General features: G+C 41.9%; 1 protein-coding gene across 3 annotated transcripts in view; it reads right to left on the bottom strand.

Annotated features, from left to right (window-relative positions):
* CAMK1D (calcium/calmodulin dependent protein kinase ID) overlaps positions 1-18876 on the bottom strand; it is a 209463-nt gene that overhangs the window by 36439 nt on the left and 154148 nt on the right. For all 3 annotated transcript variants that reach the window (XM_066182724.1, XM_066182722.1, XM_066182723.1), the window contains 2 exons: positions 5952-6090; positions 2316-2442 (listed from right to left, as the gene is read on the bottom strand). In XM_066182724.1, the coding sequence (XP_066038821.1) occupies positions 2316-2442; positions 5952-6090 (266 nt within the window). The remainder of the gene's footprint in view (positions 1-2315; positions 2443-5951; positions 6091-18876) is intronic.

Below are 18876 nucleotides of genomic sequence, written 5' to 3'. Positions count from 1 at the left end.
GATGCCAATGACTTCTTAACAGAGCCCTGGGAGCCTTTGACATATGATATGTCCCTATATCTCTTCCAGCAATTTAAAAGCAAAGTGGTTGAACTGATAAAAATAATTAATTCTAGTAAGATCTTAGAAAACAGGGTGTTCTACCTATCTCTCATGAAAAACACCAGGAAATGAGTTTGAAGTGATGGATCTCTGAGTGTTACTTAACCTAAGGTAAAATACATGGGAAAGAAAAAGCAAAACACAAAAAAGAGGTGGCAGACAGGGCACTTCATGGGTTGGGACTGTGGCATTTGTCTACCTTAGCCAGGCTGAGACTTCTATTCATGTTGTGCCATTAGGAGGAATGATTCTTCCATTGCTTTGAGAGGAGTTGGCAGGTGCTGCAAGTTGGAGTGACACTGAAACTCATGAAAGCTTTTGGATGTGGGAAAATTGTGGACCACCTATGCAGAAGCCACAACATCAGGTGTAACACTCAAGGAGGACCATCTGTGGGACCATGACCACAGTGACTGGCAACAAAAATCTTCTGTGCTTGGAAAATGTTGTCTGAGCAACTTATTACGTTTTTAAAAAAGTACAGCACTAAAGAGGAGGTGCATCCTGCACAGAAAAAAAGAAAAAAAAAAAAGAAAAAAAAAAGAAAAAAAAAAAAGAAAAAAGAAATAGAACAAATATTTAAAGCTGTTGTCTTTGTGAAAGAGGGGGAAAAGTCCTGTCAGCACTTCTGAAATAAGTGGCCATGACCTCTTGAACCAGGATGAGTAAATCCTACCTTCAGTAAGGTAACAACAAGCCTTGGAGGCACTTGTGCAGCCATCAGAGGCCAGACCGTGGGTAATGAGAGCTCTCAAACATCTCTCAAAGCACTCCAGCTCCTGTCACAGGCTCTGAGAGCCTCCTCTCCAAAACAGCAAGTTTTCTTGTGTAAATAGCCATGATTATGAGAGGCTGCATGAGATCACTCAGAGACCAAGCAGAGTCACTCCCTCATTATCATCAGCACTTCAGCAAACATTCTAAGCTTTCCTGTGTCTTGAGACTTATTCTAGTCAGTGCCCATTCCAGAGCAAAATAAAACATGTTTGATAAGGACAGAAGAGCTGACAGCAAAAGTTATGAAAGTTGCTGTCTCAGCTCAATTCCTGCTACTGCTTTGGAAGAAGATTTCCAGTCTGGTGTGATTACACAAGACTGCTACTCAGAGTGCATCCTGGCCCATGTCTTAAAATAAAACATTGATGGGCTGGCGGCTCCACAATGGGAAAGCACACAAATCTATTCCTTTTCCTGATTTTGTTGGGATAGAGCGTGTCTGCACAGTGTGACGATAATGCCCATAGAAAGTACCTGTGACAAATCTGTGTCACTGTGCCATAATCACCTAATCTGAGTTGTTGTATCATGATATCATCAGAACTATGAAAACAGGTGAGGTGGCACCTGCAAAATAAAAACAGCTTCTGACAGCTGGAAAAGAGAGCTTCTGGATTGCTGGAAAGATCTGAGACAAATCTATCCACTGTCAGTTTCCTGAATTTCATGGATATCCCAGAGTTTAATTTTCCCACCTCAGCTGATGTTCCTGGTGTGGCAGGAGGCACAGGCTTGCTGGATGTCTTGTACATAAAGGGGGCCTTTTAAATAGTGTTTGCTCAAAGACATCTCATCACCACCTGCCATCTAATGCTCACTTTCAGCTGCTTTAACTGTTTTTAATGGCTGCTGGTAAACATGCTGCTAATAGCTAGCCCTGTACAATCACTACCAAATGGACAGAAGAGCAAAGAATAAATGATAGAAAACAATTTGACACTGTCCAGAAAGGTCCAAGGGTCTAAAGAGCTTTTGCATTTTGACATCTGAGTCAGTAACTTAACATGATTGTAACAGAGGATAACTGAACATGTCTGAAAAAAATGCAGCTCTTTCATTTTACTGTCTTGCATCAGAGGAATCAGGAAAATGTTGTTCTTCATGATTAAAATAATGCATTTCATTAGGTAAAGTTTCTTGGTTTTCTAGGTGCTTGCAGAAGCAATACATTTGAGACTATTCTTCACATGCTCGTGATGTAGCTAAAGCAGTGTCTTTGAGAACACTCATTCCACGAAGGACTGAAAACATGAACATGAATCCCATAAACCCAGAGCTGGATTGCAGGATTGCACCCCAGAGGGGAAGAGCACACAAGACAGAGCACAGGGAAACGTTAAAAATCAAACAAATATCTGTAAAGTCTCCTCCCGTGCACCATGTACCAGCACCACAAAATTAGTATTTTTTCACTAAAATATAAGCAAACCTCTTACCAACATAGCCAGGAGTTCCACAGGCTGTGGACATGACATCTCCTTTACCCTCCATCTTCGACAATCCAAAGTCACTGATCATGATTTTTGACTCTTCATCCTGGCTGTAGTAAAGCAGGTTCTCAGGCTGGAATGGAGAATAAGCACTATGAGTTTTGAACATGTGAGCTCAGTAACAACACCTGTTGAGCCATGCATTGCATTTAATACAATCCCTAGTCACACCATACACAAATATAATTTGGTTGCCCTAAGCCTAAAGAGTTGTTCTTAAAACCTACATGGAGATCCTCTCCAGATTCCTGTAGGGCAACAGTTGGAAGACCCTGACACCCTGAGCTTTGAGCAACTTTTCTGGGATAACAAACTTCTGGCACCTCAAGTAAGACTCATTCCTTACTTGTGAGATATGTCTGATGTACTATTACTTTTGAGTAGTGAAACAGAAGGATCCGTTTGAAAGCAAGTAAATATGGCAAATACAGGTAGTGTATTAAAAAAAATTTATACAGTATTTGAAAAAAGAAAAAGGAAAACAGGAGGTATTAGAGAATTTTTCTATTTTTTTCACTGGAAGCAAATTGTATTGAGAAAGGAAATGCCTTTACAGTTAACAGACTTGAAGAAAGAATATTTCAGCTAGAGCTGATTAGGAAAAAATGCTGAAGGAAAAATGTGCTACAGCACTTAGCCCAGCAACTTGTTTATGGCAAGAGAAAACAAGGATCACTCCACAAAGCCCTGTAACTTTTTATACCAGTGTCAGGCGGGTTGGAGAGCCCAACCAGCCTCCATCTGCTCCAGACAGTCCTGCATCCATGTGTTCTGAATGTGCTGCTGCACAGCAAAGCTCTTGCTGGGTGCTGTGAGAACCCACATCTTCCCCTACCTACCACCTGGGCTCATGAAAGGCTCCACATCTGCAGCACTCAGCCTGGTGGCAATGGGCCCTGCACCTTTGGGTCTTCACCTATAAAAGTGATGGGTACCCAATGTTTCCAAATAGCTTGGTGGAGTCTTTTGCTCAAAGCTGGCACAAATGCTGACACGCAGCCTGCTGTGTGCTCCAGGAAATGGTGAGGAGCAGCTGCAGCCACACAACATCCTCAGACTCCCTGGGACACATCCAAGCTTGGATTTGTAAGGAGGAGAAACTGCAGTTCAGCAGCACCAGCATCCATCTTCCCCTTCTCCATCTGCTCTGGGGAAAGGGGGGATGGAGGAGTGCTGGAGGGCGATGTCCCCATTCAGGAGGTTAAAGCATTTCCTGGCTCCCCAGCCCCAGCAGTAAGTGATGGTTTTATCCATGGGACATGTGGAAACATGGGACACAATGGCCACAAGAGGATCTGCAAGCCACAGCTAAAGCTGTGGGCCAGCAGGGCTGAGGTAAAAAAGGAAATGATTCGGTTCCTAAAAATAAATATGCAGCTGTACCACTTATGTTTCTTTTTCATGATACCTCACAAGTCCAGTGCTTTAATCTGACTTTAAGGTGTTGGCACTGTTTTAGGGACTACAGTTTCATGCCATGTTCTGTTCTAGGCTGGAGTCATTCCTAATTTTTACTACTGCCCTTGTGATCTGCTGAGGGCTTGGTAGACTTGGAATTAAGGGAAAAGCAGTTACTTCCTAACAACTTCTGCTAACTCACCTCAGGTTCCCAAATACTCACATTTAGTAAGGCCAAGAAACTCACACTTGTTTAAAGAATTCTGTTTCCTCAAGCTGGTTAATTCAAAAAGCATTAACAAGGTGGCTCTGTACCAAGTGGAGCTGCTTGAGCCTTTCAGTCCTTTTGTGCATCCTTGACTTCCCCCAGACATCACCTGCTGCCATCTCTTCTAATCTGCTGTTGCATTACTTAGGTTAGAGACTTGAAGCCCAGACCTGTTTTTACCAGCTACAGCAACTACTCTTTTGGTATCTGAATAAACACGTAATTACAATAAATAATTGTTATGGATGTTTCAGGGGTTGTATTTTTGTAGAGTGGATTCTTTCCCAGAGTTTCATTTTGAGCCTTACCCTTATTTTGATATTTTGAGATGATAAAAAGCCTTATTATATCCCCATTTTTCTCATCATGGTATGTTTTTGCTAACAGAAATTCACAGCAGGGTTCCTCATATACTGTATTTTATGAGTCATTTTGACAATTGATATGGTACTGACAAAAACCTGCAAACAAAAGAGAGAAAAAGAGCTACTCTTTGCTACAAAATACCACTGGAGAAGGTTGGTTTGATCTCAAATCAGCTTGGCCTTACATAAACTCTGAAAGTAATTTGTACATGAATTTAATTCCCAAAACACCATATCCCATATTTTATTACAGAAACTTTAAAATAAAATTATTTTTTAAAATGGGAGGTATAACCTGCTTTAAGTTATAAAGAGAAGAATACCAAGATCTTGTACAATGGAATATCTGAATTAAGAGGTCTTGGACCTCACTCCAAAAATGCTGGTGGCAGAAAGAAGCCTGAAGTTATTTCCTAAAAGTTGAATTGGGAGCAAGAAGATCATGTTAAATACAGCAGTTCCATACTGGAATTCTGTGGAGCTCTTATAAGTATGAGAATGTTTCTATGTACTTCAGCATAAGGGCAGGAAATGAACAGGAGCTGAGGGCAAGATGTGGAGACTGTAGGAGATGGAAGCCTAACCAGTACCTCCTTACAGAAACCCATTATTTGGGACTGCCTGGACTGGACTGGACTGCAGTGCCTCTTGACTCTGTTGATGTTCATTAAGCCTTTTTATAAGGCTTATATAAGGCTCATAACACGTAGCCAAATTCCACTTTCTTTACAGGGGGAAAATACAAGCTCTGCCTCAACATCCAAGGAAACTCCTGTTCGGAGCATCCCTCCAAAATACAAGCAGAGGTGTTATTTCCATCCCTCAAGTCTTCATTTCTGGCAGTAAACTTTGGCAGAATTAACTAGCTCAGGAATTGAACCCACAGTTTTCTTTTGAAATTTGTATCTTTTTCTAGTATCTTCTGCTAATTCATTGTTAAAAACACTAAAGTGCTGTCAAATCCAGGTCTTTCTGTTTGTCTTAATGACAGTTTAAGATACTACAGGAAAACAATAAAACAACGATGTTTAGGGAGCTTTTTTTACCTGAAAAGCTGAGAGGTTTAGATGTGACAATATGGTGCAGCTGAAAGGAAAATCATCTAAATATCACATTGGCACACAATGGTTCTTAGGAGAACCCTTGCTGTTAGTGTCTCCAAAAACCCTTCTCCAAATGATAGGAAATCACCCAACTTTTCCCCACTATTGTTACCAGTTATTACTAAGTAGAAGTAAATATAGCACAGAAAACCTGCAAAATACTTTATAGCAGTGAACACACCTCAGGTGAGATGGGATTTCTACCTCAATGTAACATTTTGGGGGTTAATGGCTTCTCCCCACATCATATGTGCAAAATTCCCACTCTAAGTGCCCTGACTGCAGAATCCTCATTAAAACCAGTTAAATGGGGAGGCTTTGAGACATCTCTCCTCAGGTAAAACCTTACTGAAACAGCCAGCCCTGGAGTACACGTTTGTTAAGCTCAAACAACGACACAACCTTCACTGACACTGCCCAGGGGCCCCAGTGGTGCTGTTGGCTGTACCTTGAGGTCCCTGTGCACGATGCCCATGCGGTGCAGGTAGTACACAGCGTCCAGGACCTGCCGGATCAGGGTGCTGGCGTCCTTCTCCGTGTAGAACCCCTTCTCCACAATGCGGTCGAAGAGCTCTCCCCCAGACACTCTGGAAAGCACAAAGGGAAGCAGAAGCATGAGGATGTGCTTTGTAATGCCCTTTCTGTATCACTGAAGGGTGGTCAAGGCCATGCACTAGACAAAGGCAGCCAGAGCAGATCTGCCTGCAGCTCTTGGGCTCCCACACTGTCCCAAGGATGGCCATGAGGATGGTGAAGGGTCTGGAAGGGAAACCTCATGTGTAGGGGCTGAGGTCACTCGGTTTGGAGAAAAGGAGACTGAGGGGAGACCTCATTGTGCTCCTCAACATCCTCATGAGGGGCAGTGAAGGGGCAGACACTGGTCTCTTCTCTGCTGACCAATGACAGGGCCTGAGGGAATGGCTGGACGCTGAGTCAGGGAGGTTTAAGTGGAATATCAGAAAAAGATTATCCATCCAGAGGGTGGCTGGGCACTGGAACAGGCTCCCCAGGGAAGTGGTCACAGCGCTGAGCCTGACAGAGTTCAAAAGCATTTGGACAATGGTCTCAAGCACAGGGTGTGACTGGACTGTCCTGTGCAGGGCCAGTTGGACTCAATGATCCTGATGGGTCCCTTCCAATTCAGCATATTTTATGATTTTATGAATTAAGTTTGATTTTCTCCAAGTACTGGTCAAGCTATAATAGAAATTAAAATCCATCAGACATCAGGGACTGGTCAAAGACTCACTAGCACTTGCAGAGGGAATCATGATCACACCCCAGTATGAGCCAGGGGAGCAGACCCTGCTTTCCATGCTGTGCCACCCTAGAGAGCCTTGCATAGGCAGTTCCATCTGCTGGTGCCGGCCCACTCAGGCTATAAAGCTCCCACCTTTTATGATCTCTTGGGGTTCACTTTTCACTCCACTGACCAAGGCTTGGGGTTTGCCCTGGAGAAATGGTACCATTCTTTCCTCACTAGCAAGTGAAATGCATTCAGGAGTTGCTGCCACTGCCTACAGAGCATTAGTTTATTAAAGTAGCCTGTACCTCTGATAATTTTAAATGCGCTCAGAGGTCCCCTTCTTTACTCATACATGTATGTTCATCTATCTGCAGTCACAAGCTCTTCAGGCAGAGCACAGCCTCTGCCTGGCACTGGTAGGAGACAGTTATTGATGAGGAACACAGATTATCAATGCAATTAATCACCAGATGACACAAACGAGGAAAGGATTCCACAACTCAAAGAGGAAAGAAAATAAAAACCTTGACATCCCACTATTTAATGTCTGCTGTATTGCACTTTTTCCCTGCCTTGCTAGAAATAACACTTTCTGAACCCAATCCGAAATAAAGAATGGCACATTAAAACTCCCTGGAGGAGTGTCTGAGGAAACAAAAGAGGAAAGAAATGTCTGAGTAATTGAAATAATAAAACTGTCAGCAAAAAACTGCCCTACTAGGGTAAATAAAAAATTTCCATTTTAGCAAGCAAAACCTATTAAAAATAAAATGTATGCGATATGTTTCTTCAGCAAGTTGCACCACTTAGCATATCATAAATGGCACAGTAAAACTTTCTTTAAAAACAAACCTAATAAAGGGAAAATAACAAATGATTACAGTCATAAAATGCATATGGACTGAGAGCTTGCCATTACACGAACACTAGGTAATTCAGCCACTCCAGGCAATAATCTGCTTGAATAATAACATGAAGTCACTTCCTAGGTAAGTTTGGAGCCTGAATGGGAGAGAATGCTACCACTAAAAATGATCACATTCAGCTTTGAAAATGAAAAGCAACCTTGGAAGAAAAAGAAAGAAACCAGATAATCCTTCTGTTAAGTGCTAGGCAAACAAAACAAATGGCTTACTAACATACTGGCACTAAATTGAAACTGCAGGAAAAGTGAAATTCACCCAGGGTCTGAAGTCCACCAGCAGCCTGAATTAAACCCCCTTCTTTCCTAGTTTCTCAAAACAGGAGTTGTATTTCTCACATACACATATTTATATATACACGTATGGGGCAATACACAGAGTGTTGCTCCAAGCCCCTCTTGGCCCGACACCCACTGCCCAGCCCATCTTGTGCCCTGCCAAGGGAGAACAGACACCTCTCACTGCCCACTGAAGGCAGATACAATTTTATTGAATATGGCTCCTATTAGATGACTGCCTTTTTATATTTCCCTTGCAGTCCCTTTGTTTCCTGTGGATTGATTGCACTGAAAATTGAGCCCACACAGTAATTAACATCACTGAATACAGCACATTTCCCCGTGAAAATGCAGTGTGTGCTGTTTTGCAGTTTCATACAGTTACTTTTGTTACGTTCAAGCAATGGACTGCTTTGGTAGATACCAATTTACATCACGTGGTTTCCTGCACAAGGAAACTCTCCTTCGATCTTTGGAGAAAGTATATTCCCACAAAATATTTTTCACTAAACTGACAGAATTTCCCTCCATGCCAGCTCACTCCCTATCCCCCTTAAGCCTCATTCTTTAATTGAAAGCTTTTCTCAGATTTAGTCCAGTGGATCTACTGTACCCGGGCTCAATCTGTTTATAATTTTATTTCAACACACGGAAAATATTTGGAACCTCTTAAATGATGCACTGCAAACCAGAGCTTAATCCAAGCACTCGGGAGGAGCAGCCCTTACATTTGCAGGCACTTGCTTATTGAGAACGTTGACAGGATCCCAGGTAAATGCAGAGAGCCAAGGGTCTTGTGCTCCGATTTATCAGTGTGGTGACTCCATGTTATGGTGCATTACACGTTTGCACTCACCTCTAGAGTCTCCCTGCTGTGGGAAAGATTGCTGGCCGAGGTCCACCTCCCTGGGATGCTCTTCAACTCAGCACCCAAGGCCATGGCTACTTTCCATGTGGAGCTTATATCCTTATGGCTTTTCTCCTCCAATATAGGGTTAACTGAACCGTAATGTCATTGGGAATGCTGCTCCCTGCATGGAGCCCAAGTGCTGACAGAAGTCAGTGCTGCTACAGGAGCAAACCAGCAAAGGCAGCTGTGGGAGTGCATCTGAGCTCTAAACTCATGGTGGAGATGTGGCCTGTTTGCTGGTCTTGATCCCAGCCTCCTCTGCCCTGCTGAGACGGGACTTGGCATCTGCTCTGAGCAGACCTGGGCACTCACAAAACACTGCTGCAATTTGTTCCAGTCTTTAATACTCTGGAATAATTATTTTCTTTTTAATGGAACCATCCAGCTTTGCCCTTTCTATGGCAGTTTTGAGGCAGAATTGAAACTGCAGGCAGTAAGAGCAGAATTAGTTCTTTGTCTTAAAGAAATTTAAGACAGAATTTTCTGTCCAGAAAGAGAGGGTAGGAGGGATTTCTCGTTAGTGGAAATTAGAGGATTGCTCCTGCTGGCACTAGCTCATGGAGCTGGACACACAAACAACAGCAAAAGGAACCTTTTTCCCCTGATGATTTCAATCTTGGTTCCCAGCAAAGAAAAAAGTCAAAGGACAACTAGCCAAGTTCAGGTACTTGAAAAGCATTTAACTCCGGAGCAGCTCAAGTGTCACACTGTGATCCAGAGCAGCATCAGCCCTGCCCAGGGACTCAGAGTTGGGCAAAACTCAGCAAAGCAGCCACAACTGCCTCTTCTGTCTGGATGTGTCTGCTGGGACTGCCTGGATGGAGCGTGTGTGGCTCCAACCCTTGGTCCTTGCTCAGCCACTGAGCACTGGCTTTTCCCTGGTTCTCCAAGCAGCATGGGAAAAGCCCAGCACTTGGAGAAGGGGTTGAGCAAATTGTCCCCACAGCACATGGACACCCCAGAATATGCCTTGCCTTCCTCCAGCAACAGGAAACAAATTCAAAACAATTACCAGAAGAATAATTTAGTTTAGAATGAAAAAAACTACAAGCAAACCCAGCCATAAATACGAATACTTTAACTCCTAGCACATCTTTTACCCAAGACCATATGCCTTTAGAACCTATTACTGACTAGCCACATGAAAAGGGCCAGAACAAACATTTGAGGTGAAAGGAAATAGGATTTGAGGGGAAACCTCACCAGTACCCAGTGCAGAGGGCAGTCACTGCCCTGGTCCTGCTGACCACACTGTTGCTGGTACAGGCAAGGATGTAATTCCTTTAACACCTAGTTTGAGGAGGGACAGTAGAACCCAACTTGACCATATGATAAAAGAGACATTATCTGCAATTCCACTGGGGAAACACAGATTGCACTCTGTTTCCAGGGTTTCTGAGATAGAAGCTTCTGGATCTAGTGTTTCATTAAGGAGACTTCATGTGTCTATCATGCAGATGATACAAATCTTTCAGAGGACCTAGCCTGGTGATGAAATATAAATTCCTACAGTTATATTTATAATCTTTGATTTTCCTGACAGGATTTGGGGGTTTTGCTACTTGTTTCTTCCCAGTTTGATGTTTAAATGGAGATCTAAACCTCCATTACAAGCTGCCACTCTGAGTGGCTTGGTTTAGGACAGGTTTCAAAAAACTTTGAAAATACCAGTGGTTTTGTACATGGACAAGTTACCTTTTTAATTGGGCTCTTGGTGTGTACACTGTTGGCTGAACACCCTGCACAGACAGTAAAAAAGGACCCTGCAAGACCTTGCAATTCTCATTAGAGGCAAAGGAAAGGTCACTCTAACAGTGTCCTAGTAATTACTCAGGCTCTGTTCAAGGACTGGTGTCAGTCCTTGACACTACAGTTTCCACATTTTTGCAATTTCTAATTTACAGATGTAACTTGTGACAGATGAGGAAACATTTCAGCATTACTACTACACCTTCCCTTTATATTAACCCATTTCACCATCAGTTCGTCAGGAAAGAACCAAACTGGCAAACACAAAGAAAACAGCCCGTGCTCCAGGTAAAGAGAAAGGGCATTATCAACCTTTTTCCAAAGCATCCAATTCCTCAGCAGTACCATCAGGAAAGCAGAACGTGCAAAGTTTCAAAGAACTTCTTTGATGAAAAATGAGAGCGGATCAAAAACTCCCTTGTAATTTAAGGCCCCTAAACTCATAAACAGAAAACAAGAGCCCATGTCTCTGAATTTCTGGTGGTTTTGCCAGCAGAGTGAAACCTGCACCCGCACATTGCAGGTCACAGTACCAGGTACCTGCCAGACTGTCACCTCAGCAGGGCTGCCTGGTGGGGGACATCCCTACGTATGTTAGCCTTCAGGTGAATAATAGAACATGAATAAAAGAACAAATAAACACTGGAATTAAAAGTAAGTTAGTCATATTAATATATTCATGTCACTCTTTCTTTCTCTTGGTGGGACTGTCTGTGTGTATAGATAAATCCTCTCACTTCTTCACCCCTGCCTCCCCTACTGTTACTGAGTAGAGGAACCTTTCTGCTTGTTTTAGGAGATTGAAAAATAATACCCTTTGAAATATCACTTTGACTTCTTTGCCATTTGGCAAAACATTGATGCTTTTCTGCCTCTTTTGTACTACAGGCTGGAATTGCTCTGGATCATTTACTGCTTGACAGTTTAATTGCTTCTTATCAGGAGCCTTATTGATGAACTCATCAGTGGTGGATTTACATGAACAATCCCAGCAAAGCTATTCAGAGTTTGTCGGCTTTTTCCTCCAGAAGGGTGTTAAGTTCACCTGATGCTTCCATGCAGTTCAAGTCATGACCCATTGGACAAGTCACCAAGGCACCACACATCATGCTGGATTAGAAGAACCACCCTGCAAAGGCAGACACATCCCTGGGGATTCACTAATATTGTTTAAACTTGCACATTAGGGATGCTAAACAAAAAGAGGACTGATTTCAGAAAGTGGAGCAGGAGGCCTTCCAGGACAGTATGAAAAGCAAGTTAAATATGAGCACTACCCTATAATTGTGAGCAGCTTATTGATCAGAAGTTACCCATTCATGGTTTCTTACAATATAAATCAGAACTAGCACAGAACTCAGCATGAAGCTGAAGTGTGAGGGAGACATAAGAAAGACTGAAGGGACTATTACTGAGAAGTTCTGCCTTTGAGTATTACATCTCTCTAATGAAGGAATTGTTATTAACACAAATACTTCAATTTTTAAGATGTACTTTGTTTTTAATGGAGGGCTTTTCTGTTTGGCTTTAAACTTCCTCTGCATTGTGAAAAATGCATGAGAACCAGAAAGCAAACCTGACCAATGTGATGTTCTAAAGGAAAGAGAAATTGGCCACCCTCATCTCATTGTTCAAACCAAGCAACATATAAAAGGAAAATGAGTAAAGAGGTTAATAGATTTTAGACCCAGAAAGGAACATTATGATTATTTAGTCTGATCTCTTGCAAATAGAAGAACGTGATGAAAATTCTCCTTGTACCAATAATCAAGGGTGTTAATCAGGCAGGGACAGATATTGCTACAGAATTACTGTGTGGCCTACAGAGATTTGCTTTATTCAGTTAATATGTCAGAAAACTGCCCTGGCTTTCTCATTTGCAGCCCATCATAAAATATACAGCTTGAAAAAGGTGAGGACTTTCCTTGTTACTGTATCTTTAAATCACCCAGCTTAAAATGTCTTGGTGTGCTTAAATATATGCTTCAAGGCCACCAAACAAAGGACACAGGGTTAGTTTTGGCTTATTTTTCTAGAATGCAGGTGTGTGTATATGACAGGGAGGGAGGGATAGATGTTAGCACCCTCTCCTTTGATAGTGCTGTTCAATCATAGAATCATTCAGGCTGGAAAAGACCTTCAAGAACATCAAGTACAACCTTTGACTGAACACCACCATGCCCACTAAAATATACCCTGAAGTGCTACATCTACTGCCTTTCTGAGCACTTTCTATGATGGCAACTCCACCACTTTACTGGACAGCCTGTTCCAGTGCTTGACCACTCTCTGAGCGAAGAAAATTTTCCTCATATCCAACCCAAACCTTCCCTGGTGCAACATGAGGCCATTTCGTCTTGTCCTATCAACAGTTTCCTGGGAGAAGAGATCCCACCTCATTACAAACTCCTTCCAGGCTGTGCAGAGAAAATGCAATGCAACATTGCCACAGTATTTATTCTGGTTTTTCAGCCCTTTCACCCCTGTGATGATTGCTGCTCCAAAGGCCTGCTCCCCACACTGAGGGTTTGTTTAGGAAACAATTGGGCAAAAATGCTGTGGCCATTTTTCTGAACCAGGCAGAGCAAACTAATTTTCACCCTGCATTAAAAGTTTAATGTGACATTTGCTGAGCAGATGTAGTGAGGTTGTGCTTTGGAGAACAGACCTCTGTTTCCACTGGGGCAAAACTGTTAAGTCTCTGGAAAGCTCTGCTCTGGGATGTAATACAGTTTGGCAGTTAAAATCTTTGGAGACAGCATTTTCCTTCACAGAATCCCTACTGCAGAGATCTTTTGAAGTCCATGATTCTTCAAGGTCATTGCTGTCTTGTTTTATTCAAAATTTTATTCCATATGCAAAGATTCAACATTGTATTCAAAATTTCCCCTAGTTCCATCAGCTGTAAAAAGTGACTCAACCAAGGGCAACCAAATGACAAAGGACATCAGGGTTTTAAGTCTTTTGTGATTACCCTGTTCTGGGTGACAGTTTATGACAGCCCTTCAAATGCCAGCAGCCGACTTGCCTCTGTCTATGTTCACCCTCCCAGGTAGCGGTGCATGGAGGAGATGTGGGACCTGCCACTGACAGCAACACTCCCTCAGTGCTGCCATCATTATGAGGCACAGGAAAGAAACCAGTGCTTCCACTGAAAACACCACTGTTGGCAGTCAAATCCTAAGAAATATCATAGCAAAATTTCACATCTCCAGCACTCTGCTGAGGTCTGCAAACACCGTGATGTGCAGAAGATGGGCACATCCTTTTATCCACTCTTCTGAGCTCCTATAGTACAGTAGGCACCTCCACAGGAATCAATGAATCATCCCAGGATTAGCAGGTGGATCACACTCAAGTGGGCTCCTTGAAAAAGGACCTTAGGAGGGTGGTGAAGCATTGCCACAGGTTGCCCAGACTGGTGGTGGATGTCCCATCCCTGAAAACATGAAAGGTTACACTGGACAAAGCTCTGAGCAACCTGATGTAGCTGAAGCTATCTCTACTTATTGCAGGAGGGTAGGACTGGGTGACCTTTGAGGTCCCTTTCAACCCAAACTATTCCATGAATCTATGACAGAGGCTGGCACTTCAGCCTGTTTATCGTCATGGTTCTGCATGAAATGGAAAGGCAAAGCTGAAGCTCAGCAGTGTGTGTCAGTCAACAGTCTGATATCACCACATCCCTGCAATCAATGTATTCAGTAAAAAACCAGCATTTTTTAAAATGTCATTAAAAAATACACAGCATGTATTAAATATCTCAAAAGCATAGTTTTAAAAGAAGAAATTGCTCACTGGTTTATTCACTTCCTTCTGTGGGATGTCAGTAAATCAGCCCACTCTTGCTCGTTGTATATACATATATACATATATGTGATCTTGTTACCTCAATCTTTTTCACTTAGCTTCTAGGAAACAGAAAAGTACAGCTCTGTAGACAAACCACTGCTAAAATATATATTTTCCAGTATCTGAGGGCTGGAACAATGTATTTCCTAACTGCTGTCTTATTCCTCCGTGTCCATAAAATAAGGGGATAGTTAAAATCTGGAGGAGATTCCTCACCTGACAACAATTTAAAACTAGGTCATGTTTCAGCACTAATAGGTTTGGTTTATTTTCCTTCTGACTTGCTTCCCAATGGAAACCAACCTCGATGTCCTGCCAGCATTAACTAGGAAGAACAGACCTAAAAACAATGAAAACTGATGCAACTGAAAATGGATGCTGTAAATTACCCAATATATAGTAAACAATTTTGAAATATAAGGTGAATGCAGCACTGAGAATTGTTCTAAATAATGAAAAGGAGCAAAGGAAAATGCAATAAAGTCACTCTCAGCTAGAGCTTAAACAGCTCAGATTTTCAGTGAAATACATTTAATAGAAATTTGGGGTGGTGTGTACATTCCTTTTTCTGAGACTGACTTGTTTACCACTTGCTTTCTCACAGATAAGTTTGCAGGCAGATGTCATCATAGAAATAGCCAGTGTAAAGATAGTATTGACTCAGTGCAGATAAAAAGATATACTTGTCTCAGTGCAAAAAGAGCTTTGGAGATCCTTATAACCTCTGTATCTCACATAAATTCTACTTTTTTTTCAGCTTATCTGTAGGATTTACCACATTGAGCCATTCCTCTGTCCTAGAGAAATACAACCCTGGAAAATTTATTTTGCACCAGAAAAAAAAGAGAAATTCTGTCAACTGGTCAAGATACATTTTTGCGGATATCAATTTGCCAAGCAGATTGCAGAAACAATAAATTGGGAGCTAAAAATTAAAACCAAACAGACCAGCTTAACTCTACATTGTATAGGTATCTTGTTTTATCAAACAGTTGCAACAACAATATATACATTTAAAATGTCATTATTGTGCTCTCCAGCTTTCGAGTGTCAAGAAAGTTGCAGAGAATTAATAAAGAAAGTTTCAGAATTCTAATTGCTTGTAATTAAGTATTTCCTAAGAAATGTGCAAGTAGCTCAAGAACAAGGAAAAACCCATTTTATTCTAAATGCACTATTTTAGAATATATGATCTCTATAAATATCAGGAAGTATACATTGGAGTTGAAATATATGTTGGAGTTATCAAGGATAAATCCCTGAAACACTCTGTGGCCATGAAAAATCAAGCAGACAGTTTGGGACAAAAATGAGTGCCAAAAAGAAAATAATTTGCCCTCCTAAACATTCATGGAATGCTCCCACTTTCAGTACTTCTGACAAAGTTCATCTCAACAAATCTTGCACGTTTAGACAGTAAGCACCTGCATGAGAACTACCACACTCTTCTCCTCCAGCCAACACAAGGAAAGGAGCACGGCTAGGGTGTGAGGAGCAGAAATGTCCATTTCTGTGCTCATTTGGACAAATCCCACCTTGGTGATCTTTATGGAAAGAGTCCTCAAGATGCTTTGGCTAAAAGTATAACCAAACTTGAGGAAGGCGAGCAAAGAAAAGCAAGCAGGACCAGAGAGATTCTCTGTGAACAGAGAGAACGTGTTTTACAAAGAAAAGAGATGGCAGAGGAGAACACTTTACAGAATCATAGATCCACAGAAACATGGAATTATTTAAGATGGAAAAGACCTCTAGATTACCAAGTCTGACCGTTAAGCCAGCACTGCCAAGTCCACCACTAAACCATTCACGAGAAGAATGGACAAGGGAAATATAAAGAATTATTTCACACCACAGATGAGAAATGGGGGACCTAATGGAATTTGCAAGTGGTGGATTTAAGACAAAAGCCTTTGTCAACTGAAGAGCCATCCTGGAAGAGAGGAATCTTTGGTATGACCCAATAAAACTGCATTCATGTTCTTATGTTTGTGCTCATCAAATTAATCATTGAATTATTCACTCAGCTCTGGTCTGAATGTACATACCTACATTAAGGGAGTCTTTTGATTCATTCACTTAAAATCAAATATGACAGATTCATAGATTTTAAAGCCATTATGATAATCTAATCTGACCCCAGACAAAACAAAGACAGTACAATTTTTGCCTCCGATCCACTGCTCCTGGCTGGACAAAAGACTATCATTTAGCAGTGTAGACAGGCTTGACTTAGAAGATACCACTAATCCCCTATCTGCTTTGTCCAGTAGTTAATTACACTGACTAATTACACTGAGGGTTTTTTCCAATGATAATTTCAGATATTCTGTCACTGGAAGCCTTTCAACACTGCCTGCAGACTCTTTAGCTGTATTAGAGAAACTTTATTTAGGTTTTGGTAACCGCATTCTTTTTGATTCTATCTGAAGTTTCTCTCCAAAAAAGGTATATTCAAGAGCCACCTGAGAAGGTATCCATTGAGAAGAGCTAACTAGAAGCTGAGTGATGCTCATTTTCAGTTCCTCATTTGGAATGTTAAATTACCATGTTAAGTATCTTCACTTAAATATGCATCAATAATGAGCTAGCTGTTCCTGGGCAGGATATTGACCAGTGTTTCAGAACTGAACCAAACAAAACCTAAACAGAATATACAGTTTCCAATTACTCACTTCTCAACACCATTTAATCACTCTACTTCATCTTGTGAGTTTATCTCGCTGCTGTTCAATCAAGACATTCTTGTTTTCCACAGTGAAGAGTGAATTTCTGCAATTTTGAGTGGTGTAGAGACACATCAATCTAAGTTCTTACAGCTTGGATGCAATCTCAGCTAAATAAAACTTACATGATTGTTAAGAGCAACACTATGTATTTAGCCAGTAAATCCAGTTCCAAGAGGCCACTTAGTAACATCTCTGAAAGAACAGGAGAAACAGGTATTGAATTTGGAAACCCTAAGGATTGTATATAAATTGATTCACCTCCTGCCCAGTCATCTCTGAAGAGGGACAGCAGGCAAAGGCCATGGTGAGTGAGGATGAGCCACACACAGAGCCAGATCAAACCTGTCAAAAGCCTCAATCTTTTGGGCATAAACTTTTGCAGTTTATGGCAAACACACTGGTCTAAATCCCACTGCTTCAACCCCACTGTAACCCACGATGGCTGAGCTCTCCTTGATGTGTTTCACCTGAGGCTTTCACCTATGTATGAACCCAAATTTTTCACATCACCCACTCCTTTCCAGCTCCCTCTGTGCACTAATCCTATGAGTAGGTTCAGGATGCTGCTTGTGTGTGGCTGACAGGCCAGGAACAGCACAGGCTACTAAAGCTTCACATTTATTTACAGATGGCCAGCTGCCCTCTCCCATTAACAACAGCTAATTTCCAAGCTGAGCCCTCTGCACAGATAACGCACAGCAGGGACCAGAAGGACCCGCTGATTTATTGTGGTTTGGCTGGAGGGTGGGCAGCACAGAGATTCTCTCACGGCCTTGAGGGAAGATTTATGATGTACAAAAGAGGCAGTTTCTTTAAAAAAAAAAAAAAGCATCTGGTCCTAATTCTTGATACACTCAAAAACCCCCTCAGAATTCAGGCATGTGAAACAGGATGGCTCCTGTGATTTCTGCTCTTCAATTACCATGGGATGAGCTCTCAAGGAAATGCTGTCCATGGCATCCCCAGGAGAGATGGGAGGAATGAGACACCACCAGCAGCAAATGAAACACAGGCAAACCTGGCCAGCAGAAAGGACAACCTCCAAAAATGCTGAGAAATCATGAAGGAAACCAGCTGGGCATGGAGAGGGCAGAAAGGGAGATCCTGCCAACACCCCATGCTTGCTCAGTCTGTGTTGGCTGCCTGGCATTAAAACCAGGTACCATGGCCACAGATTTACTGCTTTTATTCTGTGCAATAGCTGAATTTACTCCCTTTAGAAGGAAATAAACCCCAACCTTCCAGGAAGGCAAGTATTTGTTAAAAGATCTACTATGGAGCAGAGCTCACAGAAGAGAAAGTTTCCAGAATGTTCTACATAACACAAATGTGCCCCAGGGTTTATTTTAATAATTCCTCAATTATTGCCTTGCTGGTGTCTGTTTTAGTCCAGGCCATGGAGATGTTTCTAATGGAAATCATCAATTCATCACAGAGACAATTTCCAAGAATATAATCACAGAGATGAAAACAGACACATGCTCATGCTAATAATGAGGACTACAGAAAAAGTGGGAAGATTTTATGATTCTGGTTTTTTTTAATGGCAGCTATTTGCTCCTGTGTCTTAACAAATCAGGCTGGACAACTGCCAGGCATTCTGGTTTTTACTGGGACTGTCCCTTGGCCTGGGGAGAGATTTTAAATATCCATTTATACATTATTGCTCCAAGGCTGCCATTTATTCTA

The sequence above is a fragment of the Chamaea fasciata genome, unplaced genomic scaffold (genome assembly GCF_029207755.1).
Source record: "Chamaea fasciata isolate MVZ Bird 193981 ecotype frontalis unplaced genomic scaffold, bChaFas1.0.hap1 SCAF_5, whole genome shotgun sequence".
Lineage (NCBI taxonomy): Eukaryota > Metazoa > Chordata > Aves > Passeriformes > Sylviidae > Chamaea > Chamaea fasciata.
Note: the sequence above shows the minus strand (reverse complement) of the source record. Positions and strands in the feature narration are given on the sequence as shown.